This window comes from Tachysurus fulvidraco, chromosome 7 (assembly GCF_022655615.1).
Source record: "Tachysurus fulvidraco isolate hzauxx_2018 chromosome 7, HZAU_PFXX_2.0, whole genome shotgun sequence".
Classification (NCBI taxonomy): Eukaryota; Metazoa; Chordata; class Actinopteri; order Siluriformes; family Bagridae; genus Tachysurus; species Tachysurus fulvidraco.
In genome coordinates this window covers 19,537,761-19,553,341 of record NC_062524.1, presented here as the reverse complement: position 1 = coordinate 19,553,341, position 15,581 = coordinate 19,537,761, and the positions used below count along the sequence as shown (strand labels likewise).

Genomic DNA, 15,581 nt, shown 5'->3' with positions numbered 1-15,581 from the left:
AATGAACATTCAATTCATGGGCAACAGCTCTGGTAGACATTCACGCAGTCAGCATGCTAGCATGCCCTCAAAACTTGCGACATCTGTGGCATTGTGCTGTGTGATAAAAAACTGCACATTTTAGAGTGGCCTTTTATTGTCACCAGCCTAAGGTACACCTGTGCAATAATCATGCTGTCTAATCAGCATATTGATATGCCACACCTGTCAGGTGGTTGGATTATCTCGCCACAGGAGAAGTGCTCACTAACACAGATTTAGACAGATTTGTGAACAATAACTCCCAGTTTTCCGAGCTACTGGTCTGATCCTCTCCTCTTATGGAGCTACTTCATCAATCCTGATGTTTTAACCCTGGTTGGCATCTCGTCGCCCAGTGGTCGCCCTGCCAGGGATTGATCTGCATGGTCAGCCAGTGACTCATGGGAATGTTGTGCCAGTCAGCTGTATGGCCTGGTCTTTATCAGCAATCAGGAAACTGTTGCATCCAAGATGGCGTCGGTGAGGTCAGCTTCCATCGCGACTGCTACGGTTACACTTTGCCTTTTTGTTTATTTTATATATTTTTTTACATAGATACCGGTTTATTTACACAAGATGGTCAATATTAGTTATGACAGAGCTTATATTTATTGGTGTACAATCCACTCACACTTTTTAAACCTGGACCCATGCTGGCCAAGCGAGAGCCTGAGGAGGAACAAAGGACGCGACCCGCACCGGCATCCGCACCGTCAGGAACAGGCTGAGGACACGCGCACACCATGCTCCCTTACCTAGTGTCCTGTTAGCCAACGTCCAGTCTCTGGAAAACAAGCTCAATGACCTCAGTTCAAGTGTCAATTTCCAGAGGGACATTCAGGACTGCAACCTTCTCTGCTTCACTGAGACATGGCTGAACCCAGCGGTACCGGAACACGCCATCCAGCCGGTCGAGTTTTTCTTGGTTTACCGCATGGACAGAACACTGGAGTCGGGGAAGTCAAGGGGAGGTGGAGTGTGTCTGATGGTGAACAACCACTGGTGCGACAGCATGAGCATCGTTCCTCTCTCATGCTCCTGCACACCAATTCTGGAACTACTGACCATCAAATGTTGGCCCTTCTATCTAACTCGGGAATTCAGCTCGGTCATAGTCAGTGTTCCAACATGGCGGCTCTAAGACACTGGCAGGAACTAAGAAACATCACGGACTATAGAACACCAGCTTCTAGAATGGGGAATGCAGACGCTTCTCTGTTCCTTTTTTCCTGTACCAAAAAAATCCCAACCCGCCTGCCTCAACGATTACCGCCCTGTAGCCCTGAGCTCAGTAGTGATGAAGTGCTTCGAAAGACGGGTCAGAGACTTCATCACTGCATCACTACCAGACACACTTGATCCACTACAGTTCGTGTACCTTCAGAACTGCTCTACTGATGACACCATTGCTCATCTTCTCCGCACTACTATGAGCCACCTGGACTGCAGAAAAGTGAATTATGCAAAAATGCTCTTTGTGGACTACAGTTCAGCGTTTAACACCATAATTCCTTCCATGGTCATCTCTAAGTTGGAGGTCCTGTGTCAATGGATCTCCAACTTCCTGACAGACAGACCACAAGCCGTATGGGTGGGCAAACACACCTCATCCATCTTCACCCTCAGCACTGGAGATCCACATATGTACACATATGACTGTGTGGCCACTTCCAACCCCACCACCGTCATCAAGTTTGCTGACGACACTGTTGCGATTGGCTTGATTTCCAAAAACAACGAGATGGCCTTCCTACAGGAGACTTAAAACCTGGAGAGATGGTGCCAGGAGTACAATCTGCTCCTGAACGTCAGCAAGACTAAGGAGTTGATAGTGAACTTCAGCAAAAAGCAGGAGCGGTCATACCAACCGCTAAACATCAACGGGACTCCAGTAGAGAGTGGACAGTTTCCGGTACCTAGGTGTTCACATCACACAGGACCTGTCACATCAACACCCTGGTGAAGAAGACCCGGCAGCATCTGTACCATCTGAGACATTTAAGGGACTTCAAACTACCATTTCAGGTTCCAAAGACTTTCTACACCTGCACCATTGAGAGCGTCCTGACAAGTAGCATCACTTCCTGGTTCGGGAACAGCACCATGCAGGACAGGCAAGCTCTCCAGATGTTGGTGCGGTCAGCTGAACGTACCATCCACACCAAGCTCCCTGACCTGCAGGACATCTACAGCACGTGGACAGGAAGTTTGTAAAGGATTTCAGCCATCCCAACAATGAACTCTTTTCTTTGTTGCATTCAGGGAATCACTTCTGCTCCTTGAAAGCAAACACAGAGACAGTGAGGAGAAGCTTCATCCCACAGGCCATTCAGAGTTTATCCCAGAAAACACCCAGGATCTGGATCTAGTACTGATCCTTCACTGTTTTTCTGCACTCCTTTTTTGCACTGACACTTTAACTCAGGATTGTCACTTTAATTCTGGACTTGCACAGCACAGTACCACTTTATACACTTTATACACACCATACTGCACATGGACCTTATATGTATATAATGAGAAAGTATCAAAATATATCAGAAAATTATAATAAAATCTATATGATATAATAATATACAATATCAAATATAATCAGAAAAAAAATTAGAAACTAAAAATTAATCAGAAACAGAGGTAGCGTAAACAAACATGTAGACCCAATGCTTTTAATATAAATATAAAAGTGCTGGAAATGCATGTAGTGCAAGTGTGCAATATGCAAATGTTTAACTATGGTAGTAGTTGCAGGACCTCCAACTTAGAGGTGCGTATGGAGAAAGGCTGGGGTTTCTTCAAGACAGGAACTATGTTGGACTTGTTAAAGCATGTGTACATTGTAGACTGTTCTAGGGAGAGGTTGAATATCTCCATGAACAACGGTGCTAACTGGTCAATGCAGGCTTTTCAGGACCTGTCCTGGGATGCCTTCTGGTCCTGCTGCCTTCTTAGTATTCACTCTCCTGAAAGCATTTCTCACATCCTGCTTCGAGATGATGATTGGGTTTTCTGTTCTGGAACTCTCCGCATGCATGTTACTTTTAGTGCTATTAGCATTCATAACGCTGTTATCTGCAGCTTCAAAGCGAGTGTGGAAAGTGTTTAGCTCATCTGCCAGAGAAGCGTGCGTTTTCACCAATCTGGAGGATAGTGTTTTGTAGACCGTTATAGCTCTTAGCCTCTGCCACAGGCTCCTTGAACCACTGTGCTGGAGCTGTAACTCTAGTTTCCTTTCATAGTGCCCCTTTGCCTCTTTCACTGTTCTGTACATGCTGTAGGTCACAGCTTTGTATTCATCCATGTTTCCAGAGGCAAGCCCCAACTTGTAGGCAGTGGATAGATTACACACTACCTGACAGATATTTAACCTGGTTCCCTGTAAAGTGAAGGAGATGCAGCATTGAGTTCCCCATCTTTTCTTTATATTGCATGTTCACATGCATATACATAGTTCTAAACTGTTCCACGTTCCTTCAGGTGTTGGAGAAGACAGCATCCAAACAACCAATTTCACCAAACACTATATGCCAATGACCCATCCAGAAAAACTATTTATTAAAAAAAAAAAATTGGGACTAAACCAATGTATTTTTAGCCTTAATTTAATCAGTGAGACTCTGTGAGTCCCTAACACTAATTGGAAGACTGTTCCATAACTGTCAGGCTCTATTATAAAAAGTATGTCCCCATACTGTAGTATTTAGAACTTGAGGTACTGCCAAATAGCTTGCACCTTTTGATAGAAGTAGGCAATGTGGATAATAAAAAAACAAAAGATTGCTTAGGTACTGTCACTCGAGACCATTCAGTGCTTTATAGGTAATATAGTAATAGTATTTTATAATCATTGTCAAATTGACACTGGGAGTGGTGACCCATACTCAGAATTTGTTCTCTGCATTTAACCCATCCAAAGTGCACACACACAGCAGTGAACACACACACACACACACACACACACACCGTGAACACACTCCCGGAGCAGTGGGCAGCCATTTAAGCTGCGGCACCTGGGGAGCATTTGGGGGTTCGGTGCCTTGCTCAAGGGCACCTCAGTTGTGGCCGGCCCGAGACTCGAACCCACAACCTTTGGGTTAGGAGTCAGACTCGAACCATTAGGCCATGACTCCCCCTCACAAAGTCATGGCCGATGGAGTGTAGAATAGATAAAAGTGATGTTTCTATTTTCTGGTTCTACTTAGGACTGTAGTTGCAGTAATACAACCTAGAGGTAACAGATGCATGAATTAGTGTTTCTGCTTCATGTAGTGAGATCATTTTTCTTATTTTAGCAATATTTGTGAGATGAAAGAAAAATACCCTAGTGACATTTTCTACATTAGCTTCATTAGCTACACTAGCATTAGTACATCTGTCTTGTCAGTGTTAAGCAGGAGGTAGTTAAGAAAATGTCCTTTACACATTCTTCAAACTTATTAAACTGGTGTGTCTCATCTGACATAGCTGATGATGTAACTGCATGTTATCACCATTACAGTAAGCTAGTCATATTATAGCTGTAAGCTACTCACCATTTAGATGTATGAACTGATCATTTTCAGTCAAATTAGTGATGGGAAGTCCGGTTCTTTCGGACAGTTTGTTTTAATGAACCGGTTCATCCAGTTCACTAAAAAACCCGGTTCAAAAGGACGGTTCGTTCACGAACCGGCCATCACTAAGTCAAATGGGTCCTGTTTTAGGAGCGGGCTGTCCCTTCAACAACAACAACATTTTCTAGCCTATCAAGTAGAATAGCATCATCATCATCAATGTCAAAAACACAACCCTGATCAGAGGCCAGCTACTGGTCATTTACCACAGTGCTGTCTCAGTGCTAGGATGAGACCTAAATCATGACTGATACATTTTATGAAAATTATCCCCATGTTGCATAACTGCTGTGCTACAACCTTGGTTTAACATTTGCATATATTTGGACAGCTGACAGGGGTCAGCATCAGTTTTTTAATCAGGGGTTTGATAACTGCTAGTTTAAAAGATTTTGGCACAAAGAAGCTGTTCAGTAGCTACAGGTAGTGTCTTTTCAAGGAAACACGTAGGTAAGGCAAGCTTCCATTTAATGCAAGAAACTTGTTTACAGTAGTTTAATCCATTTTGATGTTATGCACAGAACACTAAACGTCTGATCAGTAATCATTTCATTAACAATGAGTGCTTCAGATGTAAGAGATCCTATTTAAGTCCTAGCTTCAGATTACTGGTGGTGGCTGTGCATTGTTTAGCTTGCAAAACAAACATAATCTCTTTATTGTGAACCCTGACAATTTTTGCAGTTGGCAGACGGTCAGACTAGCCCGCTTGTCTGCTCTCTGGCTCTGGATCTGGACTATCATCGATTAACTAGGTCTGTCCTAAAACTATGTGCTATGCTGCAAGAAATGAGAGCAACACTGTCACAAGTTAGATGGACACTTACCCACCCTAACAGGCCAGCCTTGTCCTCAAAAATGCTTCAATTATATAAAGCCCACTTGACTTGACTTGTGAGCAACATTTGGACATCCAGGAGTTCAGCGATCATAACCTGCTGTAATCACATTGGGATGGGGCCAGAGCATACTACAGCATTGGACACCACCTTTGCTAATTTGCACACCTCTACAATATTATTTTTAGTAACTTCTGACTAACAAAGGCATATATCATTAGTTCCTACATGGAACTACATTGAAGAGTCTCCAATAACCAGAGTTGTTTCAGGTTTCTCAGCAGGTGCTTCAATGAGTATAGCAAACCTGTTTGACCACCGTAACCATTTCGCATAGCTTTGAGGGCTCTAATGCTGCAATTGGGAGATCTTCACCAAAGATTTTCAGATTTTCCCCTGCAGCGCACATAGTGTACAAGCTAAATGTTTGTCAAACTTAATGATTATGTAATCTTTTTGACTTGAATATGAGCTGGATATTAAAGAGCTAAATAGTGGGTTTTCTCCACTTGAAAATTGAGGACAGAAAAGAAAGAGCTTGTTCAGATCTTTATCCCTGAGACTTAAAGTTTTATTAGTTAAAAACATGAGCATTAAATGAGCATGTGCAAATGTTTTCCTTTATACACAAGGGACTAGTTTTTGGTTCAGCTTCTGTCTTTGCTCACTAATAGCATACCTAATTTTTGCTAATGTCTACTTTTTTGAAAGAAAAAAAAACTGACTATCTGCCTCTTCTAATCTCTACCTAGTGCCTTCCAGTATTTTGTATTTTTTATTTTCTACAGGGACCAGCTGGCAGACCTGGTGATAGAGGTGCCAAAGGAGAGAGGGTAAGCTCTCGTCTTCTGTGCTACTTGTCCCTGTTCTTGTTCTTGAATACAGGGCAGCACCATCTCTGTCCCTGAGAATTGTCTCAGTATCTTGTGTGTGTGTGTGTGTATATATATGATCTCTTGCTACTACTTGAAGGTTTACAGAGTATCTTGTGTGTGTGTGTGTGTGTGTGTGTGTGTGTGTGTGTGTGTGTGTGTGTGTGTGTGTGTGTGTGTGTGTGTACACACACACACACACACACAAGATACTCTGTAAACCTTCAAGTAGTAGCAAGAGATCATAGCTAAAGTGATTTTTTAATGAATTTTTGATTTTTGCTATTTCTAATGAATCATCACTCAAAATGCTTGTCAATTGTGCTCTGTCATTTGCATTGTGCCAGTGATTAAATGTTTCAGGGTGATCCTGGGATCCCTGGAGAGAGAGGTGTTCAGGGCGAGAGGGGAAGGCCTGGAGAAAGAGGGCCTTATGGCCCCCCAGGCATTCCTGGTGAGAAAGGACATCCTGGTTCACCTGGTATAGGTTCACTGCTGGTATGTGTCTCACTCAAAAAGCCTATTTCTCTCAAATATTGTTCACAAATCTGTCTAAAGGGGAAGGTGATGAGTGTGCTCAACCCAGGAGCGGCGCTTGGCTGGCAGATGGAGAGGGATCTGGCTGCAGTCAGTTAGGAGAATCTGGTAAAACAGAGGGACAGAAGGAGAAACCACCATTAGTTCACCATTCAAAGTTCTAACTCTTACCTCTCTTAAGGCTTCGCCAGGCTTCTTTAGCTCGCCTACTCCTGGAGGGTGAGGAGTTAGACGCTGCTCCTAATTGGCTCGTCTGGTTTTGGCATGCTTTTCTCTGTCCTGCCTTGCAGTCGTAGTCAGCAGGGCTGTCCGTGGTGCTGAAATGTTGTGATTTCTGCTGTCACACGTAGATTCTTGGGTGAAGAGCCGTGTTTTTGTTTTGAGTGCGGCAGAGTCGGCACCGCCGTCACAGTACATAATGACAAACAATTATGTTTGGAGACCAATAAAAAGATGACATTTCATTAATGACAACATTGACTAATAAAAGACTTTTTTTAAATAAAAAGCATGTTATGTATGAATTGTGATAGAAACACAGTTTTTAATTAAAGGTTTGATCCACTTTAATTGTTGTATTAAATTTTTGTAGTACAAAAATAACCACAAAAAACACTCTCTAATTTATATTATTATTTTATCAATTCCACACAGCTTCTTTTTTTTCAAAAGGTTTTTGTGTGTGTGTGGGGGGGGGGGTTGAATGGGAAGAAAGCCAGGGGATGAGGTTTGTTCAAATTCTTGTCTTTTTCTTTTTTGTTTGTTGTTTTGTTTTTATTTTCCTGCAGAATGATTACAACGCCATGAAGGAAATTAAAATGTTCATCCAAAATGAAGTATTGCGTGTGTTTGAAGGTACATCTGTCACATATATGAGGTTTTTAAATAAACAAACCATTTCTGTTTATCACTGACAATTTTAAATTAATTGTCAGTGAGTCTTTTATATGATAATGAAAAAGAGAAAAATGTGAATGACTCTTTTGGTATTCATTCAGTTGTAACCTATTTTATCTATGTATGTTAATTATATTTTGTTAATAATATATTTGTAGAAAAGTTATCGAGATACACCATGCTGGAAAAGGTACCAGCAGCAATATTGGCTGCTCATGGCTATCAAGGTCCGCCAGGCCCACCTGGAAATGATGGGTCCCCTGGTCCCCCTGGAGAACCAGGACCCCCAGGCACTCAAGGTAAGAGACAAAACCAAGAGCCTGAAAATTACTAGAGCTGTCTGCTTTCCTGTTAGCTTACATGAACCCATACAGTATATCGTTTCAATCATGCAGCCAAAATATTTTGTAACCTTCACATTTAGTGAAGACTAAGTATAAGAAGTCTAGAGGTTTTATTCATACATGGGTAGAACAACAAAACCTCATTTTTGCAGTGTTGTATTGGATTGTTCTTTGCCAGACTGCAGAGGACATTGTGTGTATTGAGTTTCAAACAGGAAAGCACTCACCAATAAGTACATATACAACCACAGGGAACCATTATATGAGGCTGAAGGTACAGTGTTTTTTTCTGCCCACTGAATGCCATATTTCTGAGTGACGAACGCATAAGCATGTTCTTTGTTGGATGTATGACATTAGATTAGAAAAGCACATCAAAATAATGTTTGGTATTTGTCTTTGAACTATTTGCCCTCTAGGCCTTAATAAGACTGCATTATGCAATATTATAATCTGTGGTGATGCTCTTCTGGATTAAACATTCTTTGCGGGAAATTGCTTGTGATTTTAAACAGTATCAATGATGTATATTCTTGTGTTCTGCACCTATTAAGATTTGTGAGTTTAGCCAAAAATTGCATGTTGTGACTATATTTTAAGGGAAAATGGGTGTCATTGTGTCAGTAGTGAATTTTTTTTTTTTTTATTGTTTGTGTACCCAAGCCTGCTATGTGTACTTCAGTGTGCTCTGCATATACAACAAAAAAGTAATTATGCATGGAAATGAGATATTTCTTATGCTTCCTTGTCAAAAATGGACTTTCTTAACTGGTCAGAATTGACTGTACAGAATAAGAACACTCCCTTATCAATGATGCCAAAGACATCATGTATTGTATGTATTGTCTCTGTGTTGTTACCTGCACAGAAATATAAACTCCGTTCAATGATATATTAATTTATCAAATAAGGGTATGCTGACAAATTAATTAATACTTTCCCCAAGGATATACAATAATATTAATTATTGAAAAAGTACCACAGCCTTTTTAAATTTATGATTATACAAATCTCTTGTCAAATTAATAATTGTGGAAACCATTATGATACTGAAAATACATGCTTAATTAACTATTTTGTATCTGATAAGTAAATTATTGTTTGTGTTTGTGTTTAGGCTATCGGGGACAGAAAGGAGAGAGGGGTCAAGTAGGCCTAGGTGCACCAGGCCCTATAGGCAAACCAGGTGTGCACTTTCTTACAAGAAACATATTTATTACGTTATGATGGGACACAGAAATCAATGGCATCTTTTTGCATCTCTTAGTAATGTGCTTTACTGGGCCATTACACAGACATTTGGTGGATGGCCTTAATTCAGTTTTCCATTTTTCCAGGTATTCCATTCGACACTTGTATTAAATACAAAAATTTAAAGATATTTTCCCTCACAAAGGAAGTTGGAAGAGAAAGCATCTTAGCAAGTAATCTTAATGTCTTAGGTAAATATAGGCTTGCTAAGGTAGATATTCATGTCGGAGCTAATGTTATACAACTTTGTCAGTCTGACCTGACTGACAATGTTGTATAACATAAGCTCTGACATGAATATCTACCTAAACCGCACACCCAGATGCAGCGTTTATTGTAACAGGGGACTTTAACAAAGCCAACTTCAGAACAATAGCTCCAAAATACCTCCAACACATCACCATCAACACGCGTGGTGACCGTATACTGGACCACTGCTACTCTCCCTTCCGGGATGCTTACAAATCCCTCCCCCGCCCACCTCTCGGCAAATTGGACCACTCGTCCATTCTGCTCCTGCCTGCTTATAGGCAGAAACTGAAACGGGAAGCACCCGCCCTCAGGACAATCCAATGCTGGTTGGACCAATCAGATGCTATACTACAGGACTGTTTTGATCACGTGGACTGGCGACATGTTCCGAGCAGCGGCTGATGACGACATAGAGGCGTACTCAGATTCTGTCATGTGTTTCATCAGGTAGTGTGTAGAAGATGTTGTGCCGACAAAAACAATCCGCGTCTACCCCTACCAAAAACCGTGGATTAATGGCAATGTTCGAGCGGCCTTGTCAGCGCGGACATCTGCTTTTAAATACGGGAATCCTGACGATCGCAAACAAGCCAGCTACGATCTCAGGAAAACCATCAAAGCCGCAAAAAGACAATACAAACACAAAGTTGAAGAACATTTCAACACCAACAATGCAAGAACCATGTGGCAGGGCATCAACAACATCACGGACTTTAAAGGGAACAAACCAGCGACTGTGTACATTGCCGCCTCGCTACCAGATGAGCTAAATAACTTTTATGCTCGTTTCGAGGCTCACAACCCCGCCCACACAGAGCGCGCTCCTGCGGCTGCTGCAGAAGATGTGAGTGCGCTCTCCGTCTCTGTCGCGGATGTAACCCAATCCTTCCGACAGGTAAACATCCACAAGGCTGCGGGTCCTGATGGCATCCCAGGCTGTGTGCTCCGAGCATGCGCATCCCAACTGGCCGGTGTGTTCACAGACATTTTCAACCTCTCCCTGTGTCTGTCTGTGGTTCCATCATGTTTCAAAAAATCCACCATTGTGCCCATACCAAAGAAAAATAAAATCACATGCCTAAATGACTGGAGGCCAGTTGCTCTCACACCCATTTTCAGTAAGTGCTTTGAGAGACTCATCAGAGAATACATCTGCTCTGTGCTGCCTGCCTCGCTTGATCCGCTACAGTTAGCATACCGCAGCAACCGTTCCACAGAACCGCTCTCTCCCACCTGGAAAATAAGAACACCTATGTGAGAATGCTGTTTGTGGACTACAGCTCAGCATTTAACACTATAGTGCCTGCCACACTTGTAGCGAAGCTCCAGACTGGGACTAAACATATCTCTGTGCAGCTGGATTCTGGACTTCCTGACAGGCAGAAGTCAGGTGGTGAGAATGGGCAGCATTACTTCATCCCCGCTGATCCTCAACACCTCCTCAGGGCTGTGTCCTCAGCCCACTCCTGTATTCCCTGTATACACACGACTGTACAGCCACACACAGCTCCAACGTCATTGTCAAATTCGCTGATCACACAACGGTGATAGGCCTGATCACCGACAACGATGAGACGGCCTACAGAGAAGAGGTGAGCGCCCTGACTAAATGGTGTCAGGAGAACCACCTCTCACTAAACATGACAAGACCAAGGAGCTGGTGATAGATTTTAGGCGACAGAGCAGAGAACACAGACCCATCACCATCGACAAGACACCTGTGGAGCGGGTGAGCAGCTTTAAGTGTGTTAACATCAGTGAGGATCTCACCTGGTCCACACACACTGACGCAGTGCTGAAGAAGGCACACCAACGCCTCTTCTTACTGAGACGGCTGAGGAAGTTTGGAATGAGCCCCAGCATCCTCAGAACATTTTACACCTGCACTATAGAGAGCATCATGACGGGCTGCATCACCGCCTGGTTTGGAAACAGCACCACTGGCAACCATAAAGCTCTGATAAGGGTCGTGCGAACTGCCAGCCACATTGTTGGAGGTGAGCTTCCCTCCCACCAGGACATCTACATCAGGCGGTGTATAAGAAAAGCTCGGAGGATCACTAATGACTCCAGCCACCCGTCCCACAGACTGCTCTCTCTGCTCCCCTCAGGAAGACGTCTCCGCAGCATCCGATCCCACACTAGTCGACTGAGGGATAGCTTTTTCCCTCAGGCCATCAGACTAATTAACAGCCATAACTAACACACCATACAGCATACTCCCACAATATTCAACAGTTCAACACTGGACTATACACACATACGCACACTGCATTCGTACTGCATCAGTACACACGGGACTATACACACACTGCATTTAATTTAAAATAACAATCTATCGGACAATAAGCTATCGGTGCCACAGGACATTTCTGTATCTGTACAGTCTGTTGCACTTTACTGTTGCACTTTTTCTGGAGCTCGCTCCCAAGAATTTCACTCACCATGGCACATGTGCCGTGGTGATGTGGCAATAAAGGTGACTTGACTTGACTTGTCAATTAAGTCTCGTCAGTACACGTGAACCAGTACACGTGAACCTCAGTTATGGAGGGTTTCTTGGGGACCGGGACGATTGTGGAGAGGGGACTTAAAGCAGGAGGGGACTTCACACAGCTCCAGAGATCTGTTGAAGATATGTGTGAAAATAGGAGCCAGTTGATCAGCACATGCTTTGAGACAGGAGAGGGTGACCCCCTCTGGGCCGGGGGCTTTCCTTGTCTTCTGTCTCTGAAAGAGCCGATTCACATCTTCTTCACAAATCATGAGTGCAACTTGAGTGCTGAGAGGAGTTGTTAATGGGGTTCCCAGAGGTGTGATATCAGTCAGTGAGCTGGGTTGGATGGAAGGTGTGAAGATGTTGTTCTCAAACTTGCAGTAGAAGGTGTCGAGGTCATCAGCCAGGTCTTTATTTGCTTCAATGGGAGATGTAGTTTGTGATGTCTTGCAGGCCTTTCCACACTGCTGCAGGGTTGTTATCTGAAAACCTGCTTTTCAACTTTTCAGTGTAGCCTCTTTTGGCTATTCTGATCTCCTTGTCAGTAGGTTCCTGGCCTGCTTATACAGAGTTTTGTCTCCCCCTCTGTAGGCATATTCCTTGGCTCGTCAAAGTTTTTTCAGTTTGATTGTGAACCATGGCTTTTTGTTACTGAATTTGCAGAAGGTTTTGGTTGGCACAAACACGTGTTCACGAAAACTGATGTACGATGTCACAGTGTGAGTAAGTTTATCTAGGCTGTCAGTTCCAGCCTCAAAGATACTCCAATCAGTGCAGTCTTGTAGTTCCTGATTTGCCTCACTGGTCCATCTCTTCACTGTTTTTACAACAGGATTAGTAGATTTTAGTGTCTGCCTGTATTTTGGAATAAGATGGACCAAACAGTGATCAGAGTTCCCCAAGGCTGCCCTGAGTACAGAGCGATATGCGTTCTTAAGAATTGTTCAAGTTCAAGTTTTTCTTTGTCAACTCTTCCACATGTACACAAAATGAGCAGACCAATGCTGCACAAAGTGACTAGTGCATGTTGTCGTATGTTAGTGGGAGGGGGGAGTGGAAGGACCTGGGGATGTGGGATCTGGGGGGGTGGGTTGGGTTCATAGATCTGTTGTGCCTGGGGCAGAAAAGCGAGAGCGAGTTCAGCTTCCTGACAGGCTGATAAATGAAGCTGTCCTTCAATCTGTTGGTCCTGGCCCGGAGACTCCGCAGTCTCCTCCCTGATGGCAGCAGACTGAAGAAGCTGTGTAATGGGTGGGTGGGATCACCTGCAATGCAGAGGGATTTGCGGGCGTGAAGGGTGGGGAGAGAGACACCAATAATCTTCTCAGCTGCTCTCACTATGCACTGTAGCATCTTCCAGCAGGATGCGTTGCAAGCACCATACCACACAGTGATGCAGCTCAATAGGATGCTCTTGATGGTGCCTCTGTAGAAGATGTGTATGATGGGTGGCATGGCTCTGGCTCTTCTCAGTTTGCGGAGGAAGTAGAGACACTGCTGTGATTTCTTGGCCAGTGCTGCTGCATTTTCAGTCCAGGAGAGGTCCTCTGTGATGTGCACATCCAAGAACTTGGTGCTACTCACTCTCTCCACAGTGGCACCGTTGATGGTCAGAGGAGCACGCTGAGTGTGCGCTCTCCTGAAATCGACAACTATCTCCTTCGTCTTCTCCATGTTCAGAGAGAGATTGTTGTCACTGCACCACCCGGCCAGGCGTCTCACCTTGCTCCTGTAGTTTGTCTCATCTTTGTTGCTAATGAGACCCACTACAGTCGTGTCATCCGCAAACTTGATAAAGAGGTTGGGGTTGTGTGAAGGTGTGCAGTCATGGGTCAGCAGAGTGAAGAGAACGGGGCTCAGCACATATCCTTGGGGGCCCCAGTGTTCAGTGTGATGGTGCTGGATGTGGACCCATACTGCCTGAGGTCTTCCAGTCAGAAAGTCCAACAGCCAGTTGCACAATGAAGTGCTGAGCCCTAGCTGAAGCAGTTTGTTAATGATAGTGTTGAATGCTGAACTAAAGTCTATTTTAAAGTCTAGAGTCCTTTTTGTCCACATGAGTGAGTGCTGAATGGAGGGCAGTTGAGATGGCATCATCAGTCGAGCAGTTGGGCCGGTATGCAACCTTGAAGGGGTCCAGAGATGGGTCCATTCAAAGCACTTCATGATGATAGGAGTAAGTGCAACAGGACGGTAGTAGTTGAAGCATGATGGAGATGGCTTTTTCGGGACTGGAATGATGGTGGTAGCTTTGAAGCATGTGGGGACAACAGCTTGACTGCACAGTCTCTCAGTACACACCCAGGAATGTTGTCAGGGCCCGGAGCTTTGCGTAAATTGATCCTGCTGAAGGATCTCCTCACACTATCCGGGGTCAGCATCATCACCTGGTCAATGGGAGGAGGTGGAGTTTTCTGAGCAGTGGTCACTGAATTGGTGGGCGATCCTCCTGGAGTACTGCCTCTTAGCCTCTCTGATGTCACGGGATAGGTTGGCCCTGGCTGTCTTCAGGCCCACCTCGTCTCCAGCTCTGAAGGCAGTGTTCCGCGTCTTCAGGAGTCTGAAGACCTCCCCTGTCATCCACGGCTTCTGGTTCTGGCTCAGGCCACACTTGAATTTGTTTGTGGATTGGTTTGGTGATTTTAATAAGTGGTCTGTATTCAGGCATTAGCATAACAGTGATGTTATCCACCAGCTACGATGAGAAAAGCATCAGGGTGTGCTGTCTTCTGCTCACTGATGTGCTGGTATAGTTCATGTAGTGCATCGTTGCTGTTTGGAGTTCGGGGGAATGTATACAGCAACGAGCAGAATGGCTGCATATTCCCTCGGCAGATAGAACGGCCGGCACTTAATACTCATAAACTCCACCAGGGGTGGGCAGTGTTTGCAGACCACAACAGCATCAAGGTACCGCGCATCATTGATGTAAACACAAAGCCCGCCACCGCAAGTTTTTCCTCCCACGACGAGAGCTCTGTCCGCTCGATGGCATGTCAGCTGTTCGAGCTCAATAGCGTCGTCCGGGACGCTGTTGCTAAGCCATGTTTCCATGGACATAGAAACACAACAGTCTCTTACAGTCCGACGAGTGTAGTAGTCGGATGTAATTCATTTTATTGTCCAAAGAGCGTACGTTGGTGGGGATAGCTGGCTTGTGTGGGTTAGCCATTAGCCTGGCCCGGATACCTCCGCGCTTACTTCTCTTCTCCTTTCTCTCAGGCCGCTTGTGGCGCTTCCTCTGCGGGCGAGATGCAGTAGTGGGGGTCGGTGATGGTGTAGGCCTCCGGAGCAGACCGAGGTCCCGCAGCTCTTCTGCGTGCATGGAGTTTAACTCCAAACATGTGTTTCTGCCGACATCCAGCAGAAACACACGGCTGTATGAGCGCTTAAGGACAGGTGGACACAATGTAGACATCCGAAAACACTGCAACTCACGAGAACACGAAAACACTGTTTTG

The 15,581-nt window shown here is 44.4% G+C and overlaps 1 protein-coding gene across 8 annotated transcripts in view; it reads left to right on the top strand.

The window, feature by feature from the left end:
• The window catches only part of LOC113660734 (collagen alpha-1(XIX) chain), a 118,306-nt gene that overhangs the window by 100,107 nt on the left and 2,618 nt on the right, over window positions 1-15,581 (top strand). For 6 of the 8 annotated variants that reach the window (XM_047816375.1, XM_047816376.1, XM_047816377.1 and 3 more), the window contains 5 exons: window positions 6,259-6,303; window positions 6,706-6,840; window positions 7,668-7,734; window positions 7,935-8,075; window positions 9,238-9,306. In XM_047816375.1, coding sequence (XP_047672331.1) covers window positions 6,259-6,303; window positions 6,706-6,840; window positions 7,668-7,734; window positions 7,935-8,075; window positions 9,238-9,306 — 457 coding nt within the window. Of the gene's footprint in view, window positions 1-6,258; window positions 6,304-6,689; window positions 6,849-7,667; window positions 7,735-7,934; window positions 8,076-8,371; window positions 8,395-9,237; window positions 9,307-15,581 lie in introns of those variants that run through there. The other 2 variants (XM_047816373.1, XM_047816374.1) reach the window with 2 other exon arrangements.